The 17,710-nt window shown below is 40.8% G+C and overlaps 3 protein-coding genes across 3 annotated transcripts; 1 reads left to right on the top strand and 2 right to left on the bottom strand.

Annotated features, from left to right (window-relative positions):
* Positions 1 to 64: 64 nt before the first annotated feature.
* On the bottom strand, positions 65 to 1,723 carry saysd1 (SAYSVFN motif domain containing 1). Its single transcript, XM_079646650.1, has 3 exons — positions 1,677 to 1,723; positions 1,237 to 1,474; positions 65 to 864 (listed from the first exon to the last, which is right to left on the bottom strand). Exons 2-3 carry the CDS (start codon positions 1,450 to 1,452, stop codon positions 526 to 528), a joined length of 555 nt encoding a protein of 184 aa, XP_079502776.1. The 5' UTR covers positions 1,453 to 1,474; positions 1,677 to 1,723; the 3' UTR covers positions 65 to 525.
* Positions 1,704 to 4,202, top strand: grcc10 (gene rich cluster, C10 gene). Its single transcript, XM_079646651.1, has 4 exons — positions 1,704 to 1,803; positions 2,656 to 2,709; positions 3,136 to 3,312; positions 3,695 to 4,202. Exons 2-4 carry the CDS (start codon positions 2,658 to 2,660, stop codon positions 3,832 to 3,834), a joined length of 369 nt encoding a protein of 122 aa, XP_079502777.1. The 5' UTR covers positions 1,704 to 1,803; positions 2,656 to 2,657; the 3' UTR covers positions 3,835 to 4,202.
* A 57-nt stretch (positions 4,203 to 4,259) lies between these two features.
* On the bottom strand, positions 4,260 to 13,516 carry LOC307017137 (uncharacterized protein). Its single transcript, XM_079646649.1, has 12 exons — positions 12,996 to 13,516; positions 11,860 to 11,966; positions 9,556 to 10,017; positions 9,068 to 9,141; positions 7,543 to 8,363; positions 7,372 to 7,459; positions 6,638 to 6,713; positions 6,504 to 6,540; positions 6,257 to 6,353; positions 5,999 to 6,115; positions 5,198 to 5,257; positions 4,260 to 5,069 (listed from the first exon to the last, which is right to left on the bottom strand). Exons 2-12 carry the CDS (start codon positions 11,897 to 11,899, stop codon positions 4,980 to 4,982), a joined length of 1,962 nt encoding a protein of 653 aa, XP_079502775.1. The 5' UTR covers positions 11,900 to 11,966; positions 12,996 to 13,516; the 3' UTR covers positions 4,260 to 4,979.
* Positions 13,517 to 17,710: the final 4,194 nt, after the last annotated feature.

Here is a 17,710-nt window from a genome sequence, read left to right on the forward strand (position 1 = left end):
TTAATGTGGTGTTTATAATTTGTGAAATAGAAGGCACAGAGACAGAGAGAGACAAGATGCAATACTGGCTGATATATTACACTTCTTTATTACACTTTAAAATCCTTTTATTCAACGCAAAGGTTTTTCTCATATAATAAATGAGTAGGAGTTTGCCCTTTTCCAATGTAACTCAGAATACCAACTCCTAATTACCATTCCCACATTTTCTACAAAATCCATATTCATAAGGAGAGGAATCGAATGTAAATATGGGATTTAAAAAATATTTTCAAAAAAGAATGTCACCAATGTAATTGTACACTCAATTGTTATTCATTTTAAAGCAAATCCACCTCCCACAATTAAGTCAATTAAACTGCTTCAAAGAACAGAAACAGGAATACAACTGTTAGCAGACTGATCTTAATTTAAAGTTAAACAGAAAAAGTCAGTTTGAATCATTATTCCTGCATACAATATATTTTTTTCCTGAATACAAAGGACATTTTTAAATGGACAAAAAGTTGTGATTATTGGAAATTATCAATATACAAGTGCTGCTCTGTTAGTCAGAGCCCGGTAACCCATCTCCCCCTCCAGCTGCTCTGCAGTGAGCGTGCCCATCAGAGGCTGACAGTTCGGGTTGAAGACAGAGTAAGCGCTCAGCTCTCCAGGCTCACGTGCAGCTGGGCTCCTGAGACCCTCATAGAGCCAGTAGAAGAGCGAGAGGACGAAGAAAGGCAGGCCAAACTCCAGCTCAGCAAACAGGCCGAGCAGCACCAGCCACAGGAGTATTTTAAGCAAGGTAAGGTTTGTCAAGCCAAGTTGTCTCGATGTCAGCCATCTTCCAAAAGCGCTGTCCAGAAGCCAATCACTGTGGTCCTGCAGAGAAGACAGAACAGGTTCAAAAAAATCAATGTGGTTCAACACAACTTCAACAACAAAATCCTAATCACCCAATGTGGAGATACATTTATTTTTACTTTACTTGAAGAGAATGAAAAAAATGTAATCTGAAAAAAATTATAATCAGGATGTCATACAATTGTAGTGAAATAAAAAGTACAATATTTACCTCTGAGATGTACGGAAGTTAAAAGTATCTTAAATTGGAAATACTCAAGTAAAACACAAGACATGCACTTTGGTTCAATTCCAGTAGTGGAATGATACTGACAGTTAATTAACCTCATATCACCCGATTCTTAGTTAGAACAGAAATCCAACTGCAAGATTAACACTGAAATGTCTCACCTTTTTTGGAGGGATCTGAGTTGAGGCTTTAATGTTTTCATCCTCTTCTGTGTGTTCGCTGTCACTGGTTGAATCAATCAGATGAGCTGTGTCTTCTTCGGTCTGATCTATGCACTTCATACTGGGACTCTCTCCCTTTTTCACAGTATCTTCATCCTTTTTTATCGTATGTTCAGCCTGTCGTCTGGCTCTGAAATCTGCCAGCTTCTGCTCCATCGATGACGCCAGCTGCTTTACACTGACGTTATAACACAAATTAGGTGTACGTGGCAAAAGAGGCGCTAATAAACAATACACAACTTCACTGGTATTAGCGCTGCTTCAATAAAGCTTTACACGATGTCAAATACAATAACGTTGACTACCATAAACGTTTACTGCTACTTTAACAACATTTTTGGAGAGATGTCATCATGCTACTAGCTAAGGTGTTTGTTTACCTTTTACATCCGGGTCTGTCTGAAAGAAGGACGTACTGTCGTAACAAAGGTTTCAAATGTCGTAAAAAGTATCATTTTCCAGCTAGGTTTCCCCGATCTGCTACTAGCTACATTTCTTTAATCAGTGGTGAGTTTTTAAACCTTTGCTCTTTTAAATTCAGTGGTTAATGTTGTTAAAACATTAGATGTGTTTTAGGCTGTTGGTAACCGTCGTTGAGCCAAAAGTAATTTACGTTATAGTCAAAGCTATCGATAGAAAGTAAACAGTGGATGTACCACCGTCCAAACTTCATCAAAACCAAACTGGTATTAATGATATAACTATAAAACTAGCTAACATAGTTTTACTTCTTGCATTTAAGCGTAGGAGCATTAGGCCAAAACCTGCCTTACAGCACACTGTCTGACAGCAATAGCTAACCTCAGCTTTAACTTAGCTAACCCAGGCATTTATACACAACTGTTAAATAGTCAAACATAATATAAACCAGGATCATCAGTCTTGTATTTCCAACCACAACTTATGTTATTCAATTAGAGAGATATTACGTATAAATACTACCAGAAGGAATTGTACCCTGTTGATTACTTACAGCAGCAGAAAAAATCAAATGGACCGTATCCACAAAACGTTGTCAACAGGCCTGGAAATCAATGTTTTTTTAAGGACCCCAGTGTTATGTAAATCAGGCTTTAAATGATATATTAACCAACACCTTTAAAAAAAAAAAAAACTATTGATAGGAATACAACCATTTCATTCAGCAGAGAAAAGCAGCACAAATCATTGCAGTGGAAAAGCTAACACTTGTGAATATGTGTCAGGTTTACTTGAAACTTGCTGAAATGATTAACAAAAAAGTAGTATATTAATTTTGTGGTTTACTTGATTATTACATTTTGTCTTTGTCTTTTTTAGTGCCATGTTAAATTCCTTTTTTCTTTCCTAACCATACATACATTGTTTTGTTCTCAACAGACATGGCCTCAGCTCCAGCACAGCAGCCCACCCTCACTGTGGAGCAGACCAGAGGTGAGCGTTACTTTCTATAATCTGTTTAGTTGACATGTTCTAGCTCTTATGGTCTTTTCTAGATGCCCCTATATCATCATTTCTGAAAGACTTCCAGCTGGTTAAACTGATGTTTGGTAATAGCAAGCGTTAAAGCTGTACACGCTGCAGTGCAACGTTTATTCATCAGTGAATACATGCTACAAGTCAAGACTTAGGCTGATCATGTAAGATAGAAATATGATAGTGTCTCTATCCCAGTGACGTCAAAATCAAAATCCCATTGTTGTATACTTTGTGATTTCTGCACATTTTGATATTATAATGTATCGTCACCAAACTTTTGATTTACTCCTAACATCCTCACAGGAAGCTTGAGTGTCCACACTTAATACAGACCAACATAATGCATGTTTATAGCATAAACCAATGTCTTCTCTTGCACAGTGGTGCTGAGTGAGGTGATCCAGGCCTTCTCAGTGCCGGAGAACGCTGCCAGGATGGAGGAGGCTCGAGAAAGTTCCTGCAACGACATGGGCAAGATGCTTCAGCTCGTTCTCCCCGTGTCCACCCAGATCCAACAGGAGGTCATCAAAGCGTACGGCTTCAACAACGAAGGAGAGGGTGAGCATGAGGCGGCATTTTCATAAAAAACCCTGAAGTTCTTTGAATATTGGACTTTACTTGTTCCGAATTTTGCCTAAATTCTTACAGTCTTCTTTTACTTTGTGCTTTTATTTATTACTTAATGTGTGCATATGTACAAATGTGTCTGTTGATTGTGTATATACCTATTTGTATACATATATTTGTGTTTTGTATTCCTTGGGATTGTGGGAAACAGAGGATCTCTCTGTCTGTACACACAAACTGAAAGATTGACTATAAAGTTGACTTTGAGACTATGTGTGCAAATAAACTAAACCTTACATTGGACCTGTTTAAACTCAAATACTCCTTGATGACATATTGTTTCACCTTTATGTCGGCTCTGCTTCACTTTCAGGTGTCCTAAAGTTTGCCCGATTGGTGAAGATGTATGAAACCCAGGACCCTGAGATTGCAGCCATGTCTGTTAAACTGAAGTCTCTCCTCCTGCCTCCGCTGTCAACACCTCCTATAGGAGGCGCTATACCATCCTCATAAGACTTTTATACATTCATTTGACAAATACAAGGTTGCTTCAACAAATGATTTGGATAAATACAATCATACTGTAGTTCAAATGTCTTCATCATCTACTTGAGAAATAATGGAACAATTAGGTTCAAACTCAATACACTAACTCTACATTATGCTTTCATTTAAAACATCCTTGCAAAACATTGTTAAATTATTGCTTTTTAATGTTTCAATATTTATTTGTTACATTTTGAGTATTTTTCTTATGCCATCTGGCCTTAAACATGTTTCCATTAATGCCACTTTTGTATATGATTTTAATACCATTTTTATATGCTGTCAGAAGTATAAAATGTCATTATCTTGTTGTATCTTAAAATGTTTTCTGTTAATCTTTGTGGTTTTAATAAGAGAATAAGAAAGAAGAAAATGGGTAGGGACAAAACAGCTTCTATACACATAACTTTATTATTGCATTAAGGCTTTGGCAACAACATCTTCATATGTTTACCATGTTTCTAAAAATACTGAAGCGCTTACACACATTTACATATTTACATTTCCTCAAAGTTAACTTTCGCATTGATGAACATTTGAGTTTTTAAGGTTAAAACATAACTATTCGAACATTTAAAATCTCATGTCTGCATCCTACTTCTTGGGCTAGGGTGCATGCAGACATGGTGGGAGACGTTCATGGTAAAAAAATAACTATAAAGTCAAGATAAATAAAACTTTAAGTGCCCCATAATCAGAAATAAAAAAAAGTGAAACAAAAGTAAACATTAATAATAAAGTGCTCTTTTGTTTTTACAATCAGTGCAAAACCAGTGCACCCAATGTGAAAGTGATAGTCGAGGTGTTTGTATTCCTGTACTCACTTTAAATCTGACAAATGGTTTAGTGTCTGTTGCATCACCCTGCTGCTATTTGGATATGAATAGATAAGTAAAAAAACTAAAAATACTCCCAAGGTTAAGTTTCTGTGTGATGAACATTATATTTGATACATAAAATCACACCGTTAAGTCTTAATATTGCTGACATATTTTCTGATCCTGGCTGATCAGAGTTCATTATGAGCAGATTGTGATGAACAGTGTTTTCAGTTCTTCAGAACAATCATGGTAAAGGACCAGGAGGAAGAGCAAGAAGAGAGACATTTAACTTCACATCTCAAAGTGCCGGAAAATACTTTCCACATAACCGAGGACCCTCTGCCAGTCCGGCCCGTCGGCCTTCAGCATCTCCTCCACGCTCTGTCACACATTCACATGAAAAGATAAGATCACAGGACAGTGAAAACAGCTTGTTTAACATGCACAACTTCTAACTCCCCAAAGGTTTTGTAGAAACCAAAAGCTTCAGAAGGTGTAAAGTGTCTCACCAGTGTGGCTGTGATTCCCAAACTCTCTCCAGTCTTAAAAGCAAGGTCCAGATTCTCCTTCTGTAAAAACATTTGAATCAGAAGTAGCTTTACAGACATGCCTCCAAGACATGGATTCTTCTAAAAAGCACCAGCATATTGTTTTTTCTTTTATACATGCGTCATTTATAATAGTTGTTGATTAAAAAAAAGGTGAGTGTAGATAACCCAATTTGTGTTATTTGAGACTGAAGGGGATGTTGCATTGTTTTTGTTGCTTTCGTTGCAGTTTATGATGTAATTTAGGTGAACTTCCTGTTTCATTTGTATGCTTTTATTTTGAAGGCGAGTTAACGCGGCTGACAGGAAGTGGTTGTGGCTTTTGAAAACAACGTGACGGAGAAAGTAATATCTTCAATGTAATGGCGGAGAAAGAGAAGAATGGATTGTAAATTTAAATGTTAGCACCCCCCGAAGAGGCTCAACCTCTTACGTTGGGTCTGGAGTTACAAATAAATTCTAATTCATCAGTAAAGTAGAGCCTACGACCATTATTCGGAGGGAAATGCTACAGTGAGTACAAAAGATTTTTTCAGATTTTACGGTCCATGCAGTGAATTTGACCCTTGATTGATAACCTGTACATCCAGCTTTAATATCTTAAACATTATCAGTATTTTTCGATAGCTGCTATACTTCTCAGTCTCTGAAAAGGCTTTCGATACATGTGGTGGAGTCAGAAGTCTTTATAAATAACATTATGAAAAACCTCATCGACACAAGTGATTATTTAGTTTTAAGAATGAACAGCGACAGTATTACCTTTTGTGCTGGGTCGAGGGTGTCGTACTGGATGTGCGTTGGTAAGTATGTGTGGTAAACGGCGCAGAACACCAAGCCGTCCTCCCAGCTGCTGCTGAAGTTTGTGATCTCAACATGCTGCCACAAAACACACTTCATGAAGACAACATTTAACCGGTAAAAATATATTTGTGTTTCCCACCCTGAGTTCCTCTTAAACTTTACTGACTGAGGATTTAAAAAAAATGTGTCAATAATGGTGACATGCTCCTCTCTCACCTTATAACCCTGGGTACGACTCTGGCACCAGCGCAGCAGGGAGTTTCTCCTCGAGCCGCCATGACGCCTCAGCAGAGCACTGAAACCATCCTGAGGTCTGACAACACAAGAACATTTTCATGAATATTGTTACATTTGTTTAACAAAACGTTAACTGAACTTTACATATCGATAACACAAAGAACATTATATACACTTACAATTTGACAGAGATAATAAATGAGAAAAGGGCCTTATAGTAACTTACTTGATATAATCTGTGCTTTGGTCCTCGTCCTGTTTGCCTGCAACATTCAAACAAATCAACAGTCATACAACCGTACACTTACTAAACGGTAAATAACTACATAAAGGTGGTTCAGCGCTGAGGTTAAAGCTCACCTGTGTAAAAGCTGGACCAGCTGTCCTGACGCTGCAGGATCCGGTCTGTTCTCCTCGGCTTTGGTGGCTCCTCTCTCTGGAAAAGTTTACAGACTGATTCTACAGATGTGATTTAACAATTATATAACCATTTCTTACATCTCCATCACTCGATTATATTATTATTATATTCTACATCTAATGACGCTCAGCGTAAATTCAACCAGGAAGACCGTCTATTCACTATTCCTACGCAACTACTCTCTCTCTCCTCTCAATAAGTGATCGGGGGCGTCACTCTCCAGCTTAACCAATCACTTCGCTCTATTCCCAAGAGCCTATCATAGCGCTCTGCCAAGCCTTTTAAATCTGCTCTCCCCTCTGACAGCTGTCATTTCAGGTGACTCAACCCTCGTCCACCCCTTTTCACCTCCTGTCCCTCTGAATCCAGGGTCAAGCTAAGCCCCTCCCCTTCAGACCGAACCCAACTATCCATTCACCACCACCAGGGTCTAGACCCCAGGGGGTTTCCATCGGATCGGTTCTACCCTCCCGAATGATACTTCCTGCACAACGGGGCTTAATCGCCAAAACTCCATTACATTCTTTTGTGTATCTTTGCAATAAATATGTATTCTTACACCAAAACCGTCTCTCCTGATTGAACATATGTCAGTGTTTCCCCTAGGTTTACTGCTTTGGGGGGGTGCTGCCTACCAAGACAATGGTAGGGGAAACACTGTATGTTGTTGTACCTTGCATAGCGGCAGCGTTGTGCTTGTTTCTTTTGAGGTCCCATTGTTCCTGGAGGAGTCAGTTGGGACTGGCAGACGAGAGAGACTCCTAAAAGATATGTTTGTTGCATGTTTTATAATACAGTCTCCTGTTAAAGAGGTGAATGAGTTGCGAGCGCTCAGTAGACTCACCAAGATCTTTCAGACAGCATCACAATCCTCCTGGGATCCTTCTTCATCTGCAGCACAGCCAGACTGCGAAGGTATCCCTCCGCCACCCCTTTCCCCTTCAGCGCCGTGCTGCCTGATCCATCAGCCTCCTCAGAGTCACCTTGATCCTCCGCCTCTTGACTTGCATCAGTCTGCTCCTTTGGCTTTTCAAAAATGTTGACTTCAGTGTCGGCTTCAACGTCCCTGGGTTTCTCCACAACAACTCTCTGGATTTCCTCCCTCTGCCCCACCTCAGAGTCTTGTCTCTTTGTCTGTTTGTCACAGTTCGTCATGTCTTTCTCCCTGCACGCCTTCCTCAGAGCGTCCAGCTCGGCTCGCTCGTGTTCCCGCAGCAGGGACACCTCGCTCAGTTGGCTGCAGACGTCTTGGTGCTGGACCTTCAGAGTCTCCAGCTCTGTGTCTCTCTCCTGCTGCCTGCTGAGGGCCTGATCCAGCTGCTGCTCCAGGGCTCTGTGTCTCTCCTGCACCTCACTGAGGGCCTGATCCAGCTGTTGCTCCACGGCTCTGTGTCTCTCCTGCTGCCTGCTGAGGGCCTGATCCAGCTGTTGCTCCACGGCTCTGTGTCTCTCCTGCTGCCTGCTGAGGGCCTGATCCAGCTGCTGCTCCACGGCTCTGTCTCTCTCCTGCTGCCTGCTGAGGGCCTGATCCAGCTGCTGCTCCACGGCTCTGTGTCTCTCCTGCACCTCACTGAGGGCCTGATCCGACTCCACCCGCAGCCGGTCGGCCACAGACACCGCCACCTGCAGGTCACTCTGGAACTGATGCCACTCCAACCTCTCCGTCTGCCATGGAGGACAAAACACACGAGACCACATGGAAAATAAACAGTGTGATCTGATATTAGGGTCACACTGTTTGGTACGGCGTGTGGTGCAGTGGGTTGTGCGTTGGTGTTGGGATCAGGGGGTCACAGGTTCAAACCCCACTGCAGTCAGCATGTCGTTGTGTCCTTGGGCAAGACACTTCACCCCAAATGGCTCCTGTGGGGATTGTCCACAGTATTGAGCATGTAAGTCGCTTTGGATAAAAGCGTCTAACAAGGGACATGTGATGTAATATTAAAAGCTGCCTGTTGTTGACATGGCTCTCAAAAGATCACTATTGCATCTGATACCTTACCACATCAATATTTGTATTTATTCAGTACTCTAAAGCAAGCCATTCATCAGAATCAGAATACCTTTATTACAAAAAAAACGTATCTACAAATCAAATCGTGTAGCAGTTCTTAGGATTTAGCAGCCCGGTTTATATTACAGTTATTAAAGATGGCATATGTATATAAAGTAAAGTTCATGTGACCTCTTCTGCTAAAATTCTGTTATTAGACTAAAGTGCAGAAGAAAAACTAAATACATTACATTTTCTGCAGGTTTTCATTCACTTTTTCAACACAAGACCTTCAACGTTGTCAGGTAAAGTCTGAAAACCAGAACATATACATTTTTCGGGGAAGTGTAAGGGAGCTATTGGACCTGCAACTCACCCTCAGTGTCTCCCTCAGTTGGTCCACTTCCTCCACCACCTCATCTCTCTCCATTATCAAGCACCGGAGCAGCTCTGAAAGACAAGTTGAACAATAAAAACCACTCGAAGTTAAGAGAAAACGTATTTAAAAGTCTAACAACTGCATCAGAATAGAGCATTAATTACATATTTCACATAACCCGCCTCAAGCTAGCGCAGGAGTGCTAATCGTGTTCGCGAGTCCAAAAGGTAACAATCGGAAGGTCTTAGCAAAAATATTGGTGTTTTGAAGAAAGCACCATTCGACTGGATAAATTAGACTTGTAATATGCAAGTTGTGTGAAACTTTGTAACAGGTGTTTCCACAGTTGTGCTGCTTTTAAATGCCACCCTGTTTAATAAAAAAATCATCAAGAGTTTCTAATTATTTTCCTTGTTCACTCACTGAGGAGGCATGCAAGATAAATCCAAGAGTCTTTCAGAAAACAGTGAAGATGGAGGCCCTACCCACGGCTCCTGTGGTGACATCAGTGTTGGGGGTCAGGCCCATTGAGGCCCTGTAGTGCTCCATGAGGCTGAGCAGCACCAGCGTCATCTCCTCACTCCTCTCTGCTGCGGCCTGCGGCTCCACCCCGCTGTCTCTCTCCTGCCAGCTGTGCTCTGAGGGCGATCCTCTGGACGGGGGCAGCGACGTGGGGCTGCCCGCCGTCCCCCCATGCTGCCTCACTGCTGCATCGTTCACATTGGTCTGTGAGCTGATGCTGTCCACGCTAATCACAGCCCACTCTGAGGGAGCGGATAGTTTCTGTGTCCATTCTGCGAGGGGAGAGCTGGTGGAAGGGGTGGTGCCGCCGGCCGGTGATGGAGTCTGTGCCTTACTGGAGGAGGCTGCAGAGGACAAGGCCATGGCCGCCAGATCTGCCTCTGAGGGCGTGGTGGGAGGCGTCTGGTAGAAATCTAATGGAGAACCTGAGAGGGGGGGAATACGAGTAAAATAACATCAGAGAAATAAAAGAGAAATATGACTCCTGAGCCTGAAAGTCATCTATGATGTGCTCTTCTTTTCCTCGATGCAGATGAAAGCACTGCTCCCTTATTTACTGGCCTGGGCTAACTGATGCAGCAAAAAGCCTCTGCTGCCAGTGTCTTGGCAGGAGAAACACTCACACACTTTTCCCCCGTGTGGCAACATCCAGGAGGAGGAGAGGCGATTCCTCCCTGATCTAATATCTAACAGCTGCTCTCACTGCCACCAGGAGGCGATTACATCCATCATTAATGCTGCCTGTGGTCTGCATTAACCATGTTCCTCTGAATAACAGTTTTAAAAGAGTTTAGAGGGATTGTTTAGCAGTTTGGATACTGTATCCTGAGATATCTTAAAGGGGACCTATCATGCAAAATGCACTTTTGTATGTCTTTTATACATGAATATGTGTCCCCGGTGTGTCAGGGAACTCACCAACACAAATCTCTAAAAACGGGGCTGCAACGGAGCTGATTGTTATTTGAATTTTTCTGACGTCAGAAAAGGGGTGCTCCGCCTATATGGGCAACCCTCCACCTATCAGGGGAATGAGAGACCGCTCGAAAGCGCTGGAGACGCTGTAGTACATATGCCAGGCCTGTAAGTGGCGCTGTCGTCTGCCACAAAAGCAGAATCAGCCCTTGCAAAAACAGGGCTGGAAAAGAGCAAATAGAGCGAAATGAGGCATGGCTAAAATGCATGATCTGTTTGGTATTTTGAAAAAAAAACTTAACAGACATGTTTTATATAGGTATGGCCCTACAACATATGTTTCAAATATAGCATGATAGGTCCACTTTAATGGAACCAAAAGGCTTGTGATTTCTGTATGATACTTGTATGTTGTGCACACAGAACTTGGCAGGCTTACAGAAATCTACACTTCCATCGCCTCAGATTTTTTACGGCTTCCCCTCCTTGTCCTTTCGTTGTGCTTCAAGATTCTGCCGACTCATCATTTCTATGGCAGCAGCATGATGTAGTTTGCTCTGCTACAGTAGAGGAGCTATTTTCATCCTCTAGCTTGAGCCTACTTCCTGCATAGTGACAGCCCAGAGAGGAACCAGGGAGCAGCATATTAAAACAGCTGTGAATTCTAATTAAACTGAGCAGTGGCAGGCTGAAGGTCTTCAGACAGAAAACAGGAAGGCTGCACGGGGAGTTATGACACTTTAGCCCAGCTGCACTCTGATGCTTTGAACTGAAGGACACTGAATGCACCATTCAACTTGTATTGTCTCCTCTGGGATACAGTTTGTAGTTCTCTGCAAAGTTTGGATTCATCACTTCCTGTGTGTCAAGAGATGTTTCTATGATCATACAGTATCTCACACCAGAATGGATGTGACTCAAACAGGGTAAAATCTATAGAGCGGGAATGTGGTGCTCATGATAGAGCAGCCGCTGTTTAACCTGTTGGGTAAACAAAAGGATATAATGAATGGTATTTGCCTTTTCTGGAAATGATGGTGACCTCAGGTAAACAAGATTGATGTTTCATGGTGTGTTAAAGAAAGGAATACCAACCAAAATCAACAATGACGTTCTCACTTTCTCTATAAGTTCAGTTTTCCTCAATTGTATTATTTTGCAACGCAAAAGATAAAACGCACACAAAGCTTATACCTTCCTCTTCTAGGTGAAGGGTCCGGTTACTCTGCATGCCAAAGGACAACAACCTTCAGAAGACACATTTGGATCTGATTGCTAATCATTTTCCGTCTCAGAACCAGGAGGACACCAGTCTTAAAATTGTCGGTCTTACAGTAAAATGACTGAGGTACCTGTGGTGGCATGACTTTCTCTCCCAGTCTGGTTTCCCATGATCCAGCAGGGTGGGTCTCTTGATGCTGCCCTTCACTGCGTCCTCTGCTCTGAGGCGCACTGCTGTCTGCAGGAGGGGAAACATGTGCGTATGACTCACTGCTGAACTCTGATCAACAGAACTAAATGAGTGCAAAATCAGCCCTACAAATAACTTCACTTAGCAAATGTCTCATGCAGAATCTCTTAAGCTTTGTAGTGGGACCCCAAACAATTCCCCTCACATGACGAGGGGGTTAAATAAAAATAAATACTGATGTTTGTTTGACAATATACGTTAATGCATACCTTGCAGTCAGATTTGTTGCCCTTTTTACAATAGCTTTTATTTTTTTTAAAGACCAATTCCAGAATTTAATAGCTTCTGGAAAAACAGCTTCTACATAGCTACATTTGACATAAAGTTACCCACATATGTATTGTCAAGCAAAGGGCCAGAGAAGTGCTATTTATAACATTCGTTCTAAAAACGTATATCCTCTGCAGTGCTATGGAGTTGTATCATAAATAACTCATGGCCAATTCTCAACGAATAATCAACCAAACTCCAGTAGATAACTCAACAATTTAAGGTGGCCGTGGTTATTGAGAGAAAACACATGCATTAAACTTCATTATTCACCTCAGTACGATGTTTTAGATCCCCAGGGGAATCCGGCTTGCATATCATCATTTCACATGAAGCATTACGTTTAGAAATAATTACATGTTCCACAAAGCAGCCGCACGGCAGACTACTGGCCTCTGCAGATCATTTGAGGGAGTGTTGAGCTAGCAGGAGAACTAACTATTAAACCAACCAAATATCATAAAATTAAGTTGTTGCATAATTACTTGAAGGCTATGCCGTATTAACGACTGCTTTTTTAAATGTGTAAAATGTCTTGAAATGTGCTGTGCAACATACGGTCGGTTCCAAGCAGCCACACAACATTAAACTGCCCGGTTTGTGGATGAAGTTTGGAGTGGCGCTTGCAAAAAACAATCCGTATCGAGCGACCGATTTTATTTTGTAGAAGTATTTTGGCTGTGACATGCATTGCATCCAATCAACGACAATGCAAACACTATTCCCCTCCAGTTTCATTCATCCTACCTGCTCAGCCTGCCAGCTGGACGCCTTCCAGTTCGACTGTCTGGAGGGATCTTCTCCGGGTGTCTCTCTCGACCTCCCCGTGGGCGCCCCAAAAAATAATCACCGGAGGACACTATTCGAGTTTCTGACAATCATGTCTTCCTGTCACAAACGGCTCACAGATATAGAAAAACAGCAAACATATATAAGTGGGCTCTCATATTCAATAACTCCGCTTCTCCTTTAAATCCAATGCGACAAAAAGAGAAGGAGGCAGAAACAAACTGGTTGCGCAGCAGCTGCACGTTGCATTGACGACATGAGTGCTTGCATCACTAAAAACAAGTGTTTGTTTTACCATCGATCCAAAACACGAATTAATGCGAGGTGTATTGAATTAAATGACGTGCTGCTGAGGAATGGAGAGGAGGGAAGCAGCGAGAGAAGCAGTCCCACCAGCTGGAGCTGATTACCTTCAGAAGCAGCCAAGTGTGATAACAGGTTGAGCTTCATACGGTCTGGAGGTGTGTTCCGTCTCATAGGAGCTTTCCCTGCAGCAATAAGTGAAAGTTAAACACCTACAATCTTCCCCAGGGCTACATTTAAATGTTTTATGTTTTGTTTGATTCAACACATTACGCAGTCAAGTCTGTAAAAGTTATCGCCAGCTAAACTGCTGAGTCATCAGAAGGTTTTTAAGACGAGACAATGAGGAAGGAGGAATACTGTAGTGTTAACTGTAGATTACTGTATGTTGCCAAGGAAGCAGAACACTACAAATAATTAAATAGGTATTGGTTATGTCTTGGTTATGTAATACTCTTGACCAATAGAATGCAGCGGCTCGTCTGGTCTTCAACCTTCCAATATGTTCCCACACCACGCCGCACCTCCGCTCACTTCACTGGCTTCTAGTAAAGTTAGAATCTACTTCAAGACACTGGTACTTGCGTACCATGCTGCGAATGGTTCTGGCCCTTCTTACATCCAGGACATGGTTAAACCATACACCCCAGCACGAAGGGGCGGCGGGTACTGTAGGCTAGGGAAGGCTAAGCCTTCCCAAATATTTGTGTCACTGCATCCTGGTAAAATAAAAAATATAATGTTTGTGCCTTTGACATTAGCGCTGCTATGCAGCCACCTGTGCCCTGTACTACGAAGCCAGTTCAACAGATCCTGGATATGTTTGAGTTATCTTAACTAACCCGAACAAACGAGATCTCGCAGCGTCATACTTCATTAATGAAAATTAAACTAATATTAGACAAATATGAACTTTAAACATCCATGACTTAGACATATAATCCAGGATACAAGCCACATAGTTGCAAATGCAAGGTGAATAACAACTGGTTAAAAAATAAATAATCTACAGTTTTATGATATCACTTCCCCAGACACGAGTGGATCTGACTTTAATTACATTACTTAAAATAATACTTCTGCATACAGTATGTGACAATGTAAGTGATGCACGGCCAGATACGGCTCGAGAAGCTGACCCAGATAAGGAAATATTGTGATATTATATGATCGATGATCTGATTGATTGATTGATTGATACATTTTATTTCGAACAAGTAAAATAAATAATTCCAAAAACAAAACAAATGTTGCAGTGCATAGTCATGTAAGACAAATCAAAACAAAAAATGACATTTACAACAACAACAACAGCATTAGCAACATAAACAGTGCCACATCTAATGTTCGAAAAGGAGTGAGAAGAAGTATAATTTATTTAATCTCACCCCCTTGTCCCTAAATGATTTAATTATAATCTATAATCTGCAATAATTATCATGTTTATGCATTATTATTGATATTATTAGTATTATTAATCAGCTTTACCTGTTGATTGACATATATACATATACACATATACATACACATACATACACTGATATACATATATGCACACGTACATATACACACCTACATACTCACACACACATACACATAGTCAAACACCTTCCCCATCCCTGTGTCTCGAGAAAATAATTTCTCTGTATTTCCTCTTGAACTGGTTAATGTCTGGACATCGCTTTAGCTCCACATTCACACTGTTCCATAGTCTCACTCCACAGGCTGAGATACAAAAAGTTATTGTACGGACCCTATACATTTCGAATTGAAATTGTCTCCTTGAACTATATCCCCCCACTCGTTGAGTGAGTCATTTTTGGATGTTTCCTGGTAAAACGTTATGATTAGCCTTAAACATGATTTGTGCCGTTTGGAATTCTACCAGGTCTGTGAATTTTAACAATTTTGACTGCAGGAATAATGTGTTAGTGTGATCAAGGTATTTGACATTGTGAATGATTCGTATGGCTTTTTTTTGTAGAATAGATACTGCATTTATAGAACTTTTGTAGTTATTGCCCCAGATTTCAGCACAGTAAGTAAGATATGGTAAGACTAGTGAACAGTAGAGAATGCGAAGTGATTTCTGATCTAGAACTTGTTTTACTTTGTTTAGTATGGAAATGCTTCTTGACAGCTTTGATTGTAGATGTTTTATGTGTTATTTCCAACTTATTGTGTTATCTATTATTACCCCAAGAAATTTAATTTCATGGACTCTTTCAATTTCAACCCCATCTTGCATTTGTGTTTTTGTTCTATGTTTACCAAACAGCATTAATTTTGTTTTACTCAAGTTTAATGATAGTTTATTTTTGTCAAACCATGTTTTTAATTTGTTCATTTCATTTTCTATGTTCTCCACTAGCTGTTCTAAATTCTCCCCAGAACAGAATATATTTGTATCATCAGCAAACAAAACTAGCCTCAGTACATTGGATACTCTACAGATGTCATTGATGTACAGTATAAACAATTTAGGACCCAACACTGACCCCTGGGGGACACCACAAGCAATGTTCAAACATGAAGAACAGTCATTTCCCATCTTTATATACTGCTGTCTATTGCTTAAATAGCTTCTAATCCAGTCTAAAACTATACCCCTGATACCATACCTTTCTAATTTATATACTAGGATGTCATGGTTGATTGTGTCAAAAGCTTTTTTAATATCTATAAATTGATGATGTGATATGAATGACAAGTGCGACACGTCGGCGTCTTCTCTGCATAGGCTACGGCAGTTTAAACTGTATTTCCTTTATCCTGTAATATTACTTGATAGATTTAAACTCCGCACACTGAGCTCTGGTTGGTCAGCAGGCGGTGCTTCCATTGAGTTGATCTCTTTTCTATAGATGCCGGAGGCGGGCAGCTCCAGGTAAAAAAAGTTATTTAGCCTTCCCAAACCTGAGCCTCACGCGCCGTCTATGCCAGCCCGTGCACTCCGCTCTGCATCAGCCAAACGGCTTGCTGCACCCGCACTGCGAGGGGGACCCAAGTTCCCATCAGCAAAAACATGTCGGTTTGCTATCATGGCACCAAAATGGTGGAATGAGCTCCCCATTGACATCAGGACAGCAGAAAGCTTACACATCTTCCGGCGCAGATTAAAAACTCATCTCTTTCGACTCCACTTCGAGCGATAGAATTACTAACAAAGCACTTATATACTGATAAAGGACTGGCTTATCTAAAGCCAGTTGAGTAGCACTTGAAATGTTTTAGCTCTATGAAACCTGATGTCCTTATATGATTCTGTTTTCTTCAAGTTTGTATCTTCCTGGTCGAATGCACTTATTGTAAGTCGCTTTGGATAAAAGCGTCAGCTAAATGCAATGTAATGTAATTTAGATACAAAATATGTTGCTGGTTCATTGAAAACGACTTTGTGTTAGATTTTAAGAGAAGTAAAAATCAAAACAAGAACTCAGATCTTTAACTTAACGTGGTTGTAGAACTACATATGACTACACCAGGAGTAAAAGTACAGTATTGGCTCCCGAAATGAAGTGGAGCAAGAGTATAAACAGCATAAAATCGAAATACTAAGTAACGAAAGTGCCTCAAAATTTTACTTAACTACAGTAGCCTACTTTATTAAATACTCAGTTACATTCCAGCACTGTCTATACTGTGTGTAATTGTGGGTGTGTTCAGTTTAACTAAAGTAGAGCAAGAAGTCTGGACTGTTTCAGCACCATGGAGAGAGCACAGTGAGTGTCTATGGCGCCCCCTAGTGATCAAACTAAATACTGACAGAAATAATAAAATCGGCAGTAACACCTGGGTTTATTCTAACATCTATGTGTCTCATTATGTTCTATAAATACAAAAATCAAGTTCTCATCAAGATTTCTAAAGTAACATGTTCAAGTTATATTTATTTTCCTTTTTTCTTGTTTTTTCAGCCGAAATTGAAATCAGTGTGTTTTAAAGCATACATTAAGTAAACTAACCCAAAAGTATCGTGAATAATAACAGTGTTCATCTGTGTATGCAGAAAGGCTTTGATTATTGCCAAGTTCTAACACAGGCAGTGTCTTGGACTTTTATATTTAATTTCTTCTACCTTGCAGATATACATAAGTCTCCTTCCATTCAAGTAGCAGATTGATTTGCATCATGTCAAATGTATTTTATTTCTGCAGAGCAAAAGTTGGGGCTGCAGGAAGCTTTCTGTAATTAACTGTATCCACATTATTCCTCAGCGACCTCTCTCCTTCCTTTTTGATAAAGCTTATAGTTAGGGCTGATTAGATTCAGCCTCTAGTTTCACTGCTATAGGCTTAGACTGTCGGGGGACACTTGACTTCTTCCTTCTCACTGTCTGTACCTGCGTACTCTCATGTTCCGAATAACCC

Source organism: Notothenia rossii (genome assembly GCF_949606895.1).
Source record: "Notothenia rossii genome assembly, chromosome: 8".
Lineage (NCBI taxonomy): Eukaryota > Metazoa > Chordata > Actinopteri > Perciformes > Nototheniidae > Notothenia > Notothenia rossii.

Bases quoted from the DNA above. Each gene is read 5' to 3' on its own strand.
- grcc10 (XM_079646651.1), top strand. From the start codon at position 2,658: ATGGCCTCAGCTCCAGCACAGCAGCCCACCCTCACTGTGGAGCAGACC. The intron at 2,710-3,135 runs GTGAGCGTTACT...TCTCTTGCACAG, and splicing joins CACTGTGGAGCAGACCAGAG to TGGTGCTGAGTGAGGTGATC. The intron at 3,313-3,694 runs GTGAGCATGAGG...CTTCACTTTCAG, and splicing joins CTTCAACAACGAAGGAGAGG to GTGTCCTAAAGTTTGCCCGA.
- saysd1 (XM_079646650.1), bottom strand. From the start codon at position 1,452: ATGGAGCAGAAGCTGGCAGATTTCAGAGCCAGACGACAGGCTGAACAT. The intron at 865-1,236 runs GTGAGACATTTC...TCTTCTCTGCAG, and splicing joins CTCAGATCCCTCCAAAAAAG to GACCACAGTGATTGGCTTCT.
- LOC307017137 (XM_079646649.1), bottom strand. From the start codon at position 11,899: ATGGGAAACCAGACTGGGAGAGAAAGTCATGCCACCACAG. The intron at 8,364-9,067 runs GTGAGTTGCAGG...CCTCCATGGCAG, and splicing joins AACTGAGGGAGACACTGAGG to ACGGAGAGGTTGGAGTGGCA. The intron at 6,354-6,503 runs GTAAGTTACTAT...TTGTGTTGTCAG, and splicing joins CAAAGCACAGATTATATCAA to ACCTCAGGATGGTTTCAGTG.